At 42.9% G+C, this 8158-nt stretch overlaps 1 protein-coding gene across 2 annotated transcripts in view; it reads right to left on the bottom strand.

Annotated features, from left to right (window-relative positions):
• The window catches only part of sgo1 (shugoshin 1), a 12392-nt gene extending 4644 nt beyond the window's left edge, over positions 1-7748 (bottom strand). The window contains exons 1-6 of one of the 2 annotated variants that reach the window (XM_084131585.1): positions 7337-7748; positions 6528-6712; positions 5669-5712; positions 5064-5113; positions 4160-4951; positions 3418-3519 (exon numbers count right to left, since the gene is read on the bottom strand). In XM_084131585.1, the coding sequence (XP_083987711.1) occupies positions 3418-3519; positions 4160-4951; positions 5064-5113; positions 5669-5712; positions 6528-6712; positions 7337-7481 (1318 nt within the window). In that variant the 5' untranslated portion in view covers positions 7482-7748. The remainder of the gene's footprint in view (positions 1-3417; positions 3520-4159; positions 4952-5063; positions 5114-5668; positions 5713-6527; positions 6713-7336) is intronic. The other variant, XM_084131586.1, reaches the window with a different exon arrangement.
• Positions 7749-8158: the final 410 nt, after the last annotated feature.

Below are 8158 nucleotides of genomic sequence, written 5' to 3'. Positions count from 1 at the left end.
AGTTGACTGACTCGCGATCTTCTTAGTGAACACGCCGGAGAGAAATGCACATTTCATACGGATTAGGCTACACAGTGCCAAGTACAGGGGCAATGCCCCCCCAAATGTCTTTTATGCCCCCCCAAATTGAATTATGATATAGGCTAATTTACAAAATAATATCAGTTTAATTTACATTTTAGTGAGAAATAATAAAAATATGTCTACAAACGGCTCATTAGCTGAAAATATAATAAAGCTTAGCCAACATAAAACCACAGTAGGGGGGTTTCCTACCCCCCTGCCGCCCCCCCCAATAACTTGCACGTTATATCCACCTTATTCTGCTCTAAACAATGGGCGCTGCCATAACGACGACTCCGGTTCCCTACTTCCAGTTCGTAGCGCTTGACCTAGTAGCGAAAGAATAAATAACTTACCATAGCCTATTTTATAAGTCGCTCCGGAGACGCATATCAGTCAAAAAATGCGCCACGAGGAAGAAAAAAACATATATAGCACTGTACTAAGTTCCATTTTTTTTTATAAATGTATTTCACACACACAAAAAAAAGTTATAGACAGTTTTCGCAACGGACGTTATAGCGCTCTAAAGCGGCACTAAAATAATGTTTTACTTTCACAACTTTCACTGAGACCTCAAACTGAAAGCACAAAGCCTGTCTTTAAATTTAATTTCGTTTTGTATTAATTGTATCTTAATTTTAATCGATGTTTTGTCAACAAATTGTCTGGATTTAATAAGAAGTAGCTAAATAGGCTATTAGAAAATAGATAATTAGGACACGGAGGTGCTGGCGAACCTGGAGCTCGTCTCATAAATGAACCGAAACTCAGCGTAGGCCTATAAGGTAGCCTATTGCTTCACAGACCTGAGACATATAGATAGCTTGAAATGTCTACTTTTAAGCAGAACAATTCAAAACGAAAGAAAACTGCGCTGCTTATGTAATTCGTATGAAATGTGCATTTCTCTCTGGCGCTGCGAAGATCGCGAGCCGTCAACTTCATCTACCCGACAATGACATAAAAAAATAACTGTTTTATTAGTAAACAATTAAAATGTCTCCTGCTATATTTGACATATTTGCCTGTTCCTTACAAAATACTGACAGTGGGGTATTTGACTGTTTTTTTTTTTTTTTTAGCAGCTGCGGACAAATTTTTTCGACACACACACACACACACACACACACAATATTACATAACACTCTGCGCTTATGTTTTAAAAAGATAATTTAACATATAAATAACCATTTTTAAATAGCCCACTTAAAGTGTTTATTACAAATAAATGACTAAATGCTAAAAATTAATACATTTTAATGAACAAACATATGCGTTGCATTTACAATTCTGTGAAAACTGCTAGTGCCCACCCATTGAAAATAAATGCCCCCCTGCTGAGCGCAGTCTGAAGCCGGCTCGTTTTATTTTGTTTTGAATGGTTTTGTTTAAAAGTAGAGATTTCTGTAGATAATAGATATAGGCCTATTTCAGTTTTGTTTAGGTCTGTGAGGCGAGTAGGCTACCTTTTACGCTGAGTTTCGGTTCATGGATGATAGCTTATGCTCCAGTTCACTCCGGCGCCTCTGTGTCGTGATTATCTATTTTCTGCTATTTACTTTTTATTTATTAAGCAATTGGTTAATGAAACATTTTAAAATCAAGATACAATTAATACAAAACGAAATTCGTTTAGAAAGGCTTTGTGCTTTCTGTTTGAGGTCTCTGTGTAAGTTTTAAAGTCTTTTAGTGCCGCTTTCAGAGCACTCATTACCGTAATGGAGAACGGTCACGTAACATAGTTTTTTCCTCATAAATGCGAACACGGAAAATAAAAGACCAAAGACATTTTTTAAAAGAAAAAAACCCATCCATATTAATTTGTATATATTTAAATGTTTAACAAAGAGGCAAAAAGTCAAACAAAAATCAGAAAATTCGTCGATATTTTTTTTTCGCGCAGCATTTAAATGTTGGTGTTCAACTTTGCGTTTTAAAAATCGCCTACTTACAACAACCCTTCATTTTTCGTTTTTCATTTGGGGGTTAAAGGAAAAACGAGTGGACACAAAAGAAACACGGACCTTTCGAACAGAAAGAAAACATGACAGCCAGGGTTCTTTAATAAATTCATAAAAGTAACAATAATTACAGGGATAGCCTACTATCAAAGAAATGCCACAATCAAGAGAGAAACATGAACAAACTTAGCCTATATGTGCCGTTCGCATAAGGGTCTTTCCCTGACATTAATGCTTGGATAAGACACGTCTCCTTCCATTAATAATAATAATTTGTAGGGCGGTGGCTGAGATATAAACCTACTAACGTCCTCCGTTGCCATGATTTTTGAAATGATTGATCGCTAGAGGAAAAAAAATGTAATATAATAATATACGGCCTATACGCATGTCCTCGTCAGCGTCCTCACCGTTAGGTCCACCAAACCTAGCTCCTGGAGCAAATTTGTGAAACTCCTGAAACCCTCCAGAGGGTCTGGTGGACCCGAGTACAGCGACGATGTCCCCTACGCAGCTGTTTCTACTCTCCAGAGCATATACGAGCGGTGACTCTCTCGATTAATGCTATGCTCAATAAACATCTAAAAAAGATAGCCGCCAACGGGTTTCGAAGCTTTCGCCTCTGACGCGCGTAAATTTCGCTTCAAACTTTTGTTTTTACGCGCGTACATTTCGCTCTTGACGCGCGAATTAACACAAAAAGTGGTCAAGCGCATAGACGCGGCAGGCGCGAATTTGACGCGCTATTCGCGTCCGGTGTGAACGCACAGTAAAACGAAAAAAGTATTGCAATTTGTTTCACCAATATTATTATTTAAACAAATTCAAGTACACGGATATTTTGAAAAACAAATTTCCATGACTTTTCCAAAACTTTCTGAGTTTATTCATTTTCCAAAACTTTTCCAGGCCTGGAAATTGCCATTTTAAAATTCCATGACTTTTCCAGGTTTTTCATGACCGTACGAACCCTGTAACGGGGAAGATCTGCCAAACACACTGAGATCCTGGAACACAACTTGTTTAGATTTATGGCTTTGCTTTTTACAGTTTTAGAGTTCAACATGTTTCATAAAATATACATTTTAAATAAAATAATGTTCATAAATAATTTTCATAAACTAAAACGTTTGTAACTTTTTTTGTTTTACTTTTTAAACGTGTTTTACTGTGTCTGCGCTCCCAGGCTTAACAGTTTCATGACGCTTCTGCCCACTGTGGACCTGCGTGTGATTATCTCTGATGCACAAGTGTGACAGAAACATTCAAGTAAGCAATAATAGCTCAGCACCGTAAAGGTGATTATATTCCACAGCTCTATTCATAACCCGGCAGCAGAAAGCAATAACTATGAAGAATTCACACATTACTCCCACTCATCTGCGTTTACCTGGGCTCGTCTCTGATTGGCTGGGATCCTGGAGAGGAACACAGACCAGCGACTGTGTGTCGAGATGCACGTCAGTTTCGTCCACTTCAGCCCTGTTTTTATCTGTGAATCATTAAATTATTAAAAGAATGAAATGTTAGATAGTGTGATATGATACATATTATGCCCCTTTTCACAAGATGTAATATAAATCTGTGGTGTCCCCAGAATGTGTCTAAAATTTCAGCTCAAATACTCCCAGATCATTTATTATAGCTTGTCAAATTTGCTCCTTTTTGGGTGTGAGCATAAACGTGTTGTTTTTGTGTTTCCATTTAAATGCAAATGAGCTTTAGCTCCGCCTCTGTTCAGAAGAGGGCGGAGCCTTTACACGAGCTTCAGAAACTCCGGCAATAACAGAACAGATTAACATTAGTTAATCATCAAATATAACGACTACTACCAGTCACCAACGCGCCTCAGATGCGTGCTATTCATAATGAGTAACTCATGTTCACACGGCAACTAAACCCAATTACTTAATATTATAATAAGATCCTCTTCATTCGTCAGAAGGAGAGCGAAATCTGATCGGCTTATTTTATAACATGCTGTCAGAGAAAGGCTCACCAGAACACAGTTACTGGGCTTCACTTCTCATGTTCTCTGGGTCGGTAGAAGCGCCGGGGACCCGATTATAGCACTGACACACGGGGAAAGTCAGACTTTCATGATATGTTTAAAGTGCGGTGCGGTGCGGTACCTGAGAGCTGCTTCAGGCTCTTCTCCTGAGCGGAGCGGCGCTTGGATCGAGCGCGTCTGGCCGGAGGACTTCGAGTTCTTCTAGTCTTCCTCTTCGGCACGTACGGGGAATCATCATCATCATCATCAGAGAGGCTGCTGTCGGCCTGGTCCTCTTCATCCGCAGGCTTATCCGGTCTCTCCGCAGGCTTATCCGGTCTCTCCGCAGGCTTATCCGGTCTCTCCGCAGGCTTATCCGGTCTCTCCGCAGGCTTATCCGGTCTCTCCGCAGGCTTGTGTCCGGTTCGGAAGGGTGTCAGATGAACGGCCTCCTCACAGTCGAAGTCGAAGGTGTCGTTGCCGCCCAGCGAGGAGTTCAGGCCCTCGGCCGGCGCTCGGGATCGGCTCTGGGAACGCTCACGGCTTTTGGAGCGCGCTCGGGGTTTGGGATTCTCCCAGGGTTTCTTCAGCGGGGCCCGGTCCGGTCTGCGGCCCCGGTCCGGTTTGGTCCGGGTGGGTTTCCTCCTTCTGCTCGGCCTGACGGGAGGCTCCGGCGTCGAGTGCTGGACCGCAGAAACCTCCAGCTCAAACTCACAGTTCTGTTCCCGGTTCTGCTCCTCCGGTTCGATCCGCTCCTCCTCCGGGCGAGTGTTGAGCGCCTCCTCTCGCCGGTCATCGGGAGTCTCGGGTGTTTTCCCGATGGAGTGTAAGCGTGAGCTCCGTCTCCTCGCAGCATCGGAGCGTCTCTTTCTCCTGGTTCCCACTGTGGGCGGCAGTGAACCCAGTCGGTCCGCACAGCTCCCCGGAGCAGCCTCTGCACACACAGAACACAGTGTAGAAGCCCGAACGTGTGTAATGAGCATGTGAGACACACACGCGCACACACGCGCACACACACACACACACACACACACACACACACGCACCTGCAGTCGGAGGAGGCTCCTGCACGTCAGTCTCAAACACACCCACCGGCCTGCGACACAGTCACAATATCATCAACAAAAAACTTCTTACACTCATAATAATCATAAATGTTTCTTGAGCATCTAATCATCATATAGGCCTGTGTCACGAAAAAATTGAAGACCGGAAGTACGTCCTTTAGTAGGGATACGACTCTTCCGGTTAGCTTTTTACAATGGTGGAGTCCGATAGATACCGCTGGACCAAATCCCTCCGCAACTGAAGTCACATATGACGATATCTCACAATTCTGACCTTTTTTCCTTATAATTACGTGATATAAAGTCGCAATTGCAAGAAATAAACTTGAAATTCTGACTTTTTATCCTCATAGAGTGTTATTAACTCACAATTGCGAGATATAATGTCAGAATTGCGTGATATAACGTCACAATTATCTTTTAAAATGTTTTATTCTGTGGCGTAGTTTCCATAGAGAGCAGCTGTTTTACACTGGAATAATATTCCACTGTTCTGTGTTTCTGCAGCTTTGGTGAGCAGAAGAGACTCAAGCCTACAAACACTGATGTGTGTAATTGCTGTATAGAAAGCGTGTGTTTCTCACCGAGGGCTGACGGGCGCAGCTGGAATCGACTCGACTGGGGAAACCTGCAAAAACAAGAAGCAAAGAGAAGTTAGACCAGCAGGATTAGAGGAACCAGCACACACACTTCATGAGTTACACGCTCATACAGAAGTAGATCTGTGCATCGATGAAGCATCCAGCGCCGTAACCTCACCGCTTCACTACTGCAGACATCAACTCTAGGCTCGACTGCTTCCCGAAACCGTACTGTCACAATGGTGATGGTGAAAAGTAAAAAAGCTTCACCATGTTATGTATAATAAATATTGGAGTATAAAAAATAAAAATTCCTTCTAGATTATTTTATCCCTTGAGGTAGCCCTCGCACACAAAAAGGTTGGAGACCCCTGGTATAGTAACTATATGTTTTATAATTACAAGTTTGTGTAATTTGGGGTTTCTGTAGCCAGTGACATTTCATTATTTGTATTTTATGGCATTGTACATTTTTTGTTTTTATTTTAAGGCTGAGGCTTCATTAATAAACACAACCCCAATAATCATCATTGGTTTTGAGATGTTACTTGCTGTGAATACCTTGTCTGATAGGCTACAGTATTGTGGCATATAGTATCAAGACATATAGTGGCATATAGTGTCTGTCGCACACGGCTAGGCGAATGGCCGGATGATGGGCCTATTTGGGAGAAAGTCCAGGGCTGTTTTTTAGCCCCAGTCCGTCCCTGTGTGTGTGTGTGCACGTCTCACCTGTATATCAGCAGTGTGTGTGTGTGTGTGTGCACGTCTCACCTGTATATCAGCAGTGTGTGTGTGTGTGTGCAGTCTCACCTGTATATCAGCAGTGTGTGTGTGTGTGTGTGTGTGTGTGCAGTCTCACCTGAGCGCGGTCTCGAAGGGTCCTCTTCAGCATCAGCAGGTGGAAGACCAGCGCCTGCCTCTCCTTCTTCAGCTGCAGAATGACCCCCTGCGCTTGCCGTACCTTCTCCCGCTCCGTCTGCAGAGCCACGGCGAGAGCTTTATTATTCACCTGGACGCTCTTCAGCACAAACGGCTGCACCGTCGCTGTAAACACACGATCCGCCGAAAATAAACTGTCATTGATTGTTATTTTTAATGGAATATTGAAGTTTATTTTAAGTGATTTATCAGTGTTTTAATAATCTCGAATCAGAATAAGTTCCTCTTGCAGCATCTCTTCTCTGATGACGAGGGGGGGGGGCGACCTGTCACTCACAGGAGATCAGCCAATAGCAAACCTCAACCATCAGTACAATTCCCCACGGACACAATCAAGCCCCGCCCTCATTTGTTCTTGTTCCAGAAGTTTCACTCATTCGGTTATAATATCATCACAACTTCTGTTTCATGCTGACTTTAATCTGACTTTCTTTCTTCTGTGGAACACAAAAGGCGATGCTAGGCTGAATGGAAAACGACAGAATGAGGATGTCACTCCTGAACACCTCAGTTTGTTTTCCACAGAGGAACATCAGTCATAGATTTGATCAACGTGCGTCAATGACAGAATGTACATGTCTGTGTGAACTGTCCCTTTAAGAGCTGGGAGATCGGTTAATATAGACCCAGTACTGGCACTAACGAGACCATAAACACAACCTAGACGTTTATATACACAAACACACAACAAAAGGCAGGAATATGTCGGTTTCTCGGCATTTATCGCACCTGTGCTTCTGTTCTTCATCTTCGACAGGCCGCGGCTGACAGCTAAAGCACCAGCCAGGCGTTTGTTCCTCTTTTCCTTCATTTTGTCCTTGATTTCGTCCAGACTCTGCTGGAAGCTCTTCTTCTGCACCCGCTCGCGCGCCATGGCCGAACGCGAGTCTCTCAGGAGATTAACGGGTTAAACTTCTCCTCCATACGCCTCTGAGCTCCACATAAACTCGACACACACCCCGCACTGCTGTTCGCCGCGATCCACAGACGGAAGAACGGCTACTTTAGGACGGATAGTGCGTAAATCGTGTATTTTATGTGAGTTTCTTCACTGGCGTATTTCCCGTCGGGACGTTGATGTTCGAAATCATGCGCTGCGAGCTCTGATTGGAGGAACACACGTCACTTCCGCAACTAGCTCACACGTCATCTGCAGTCAAAAACAAATAACATGCGCCGACACTTCTTCTTCTTCTTTTTCGTTTTATTGGCAACCGCACTTAAAGGGTTAGTTCACCCAAAAATGAAAATTCTGTCAGTAATTACCCTCATGTTGTTCTAACCCTTTAACAGTGCATTACTGCCATCACCCGGGAGCTTGGAGCTTGGATCAGAAACATTCCTAAACATGCGCCGACACTCATGAGAAGAATCCCTTATAGTCATTTTATGAAAAAAGGTTGAACAAATTGCAACAAAAGCAAACTCAACTGATTTTGTATCCTCAATATGTCCTGAGTAAGGGAAAAAAAGTCCCGAAGAATCGTTGTAATTTGAACATTTTTACTATGTACTTATATTTTTGATGCCTTGGCATTAATAACAATTTTT

The sequence above is a fragment of the Abramis brama genome (genome assembly GCF_963993115.1).
Source record: "Abramis brama genome assembly, chromosome: 12".
Lineage (NCBI taxonomy): Eukaryota > Metazoa > Chordata > Actinopteri > Cypriniformes > Leuciscidae > Abramis > Abramis brama.
Note: the sequence above shows the minus strand (reverse complement) of the source record. Positions and strands in the feature narration are given on the sequence as shown.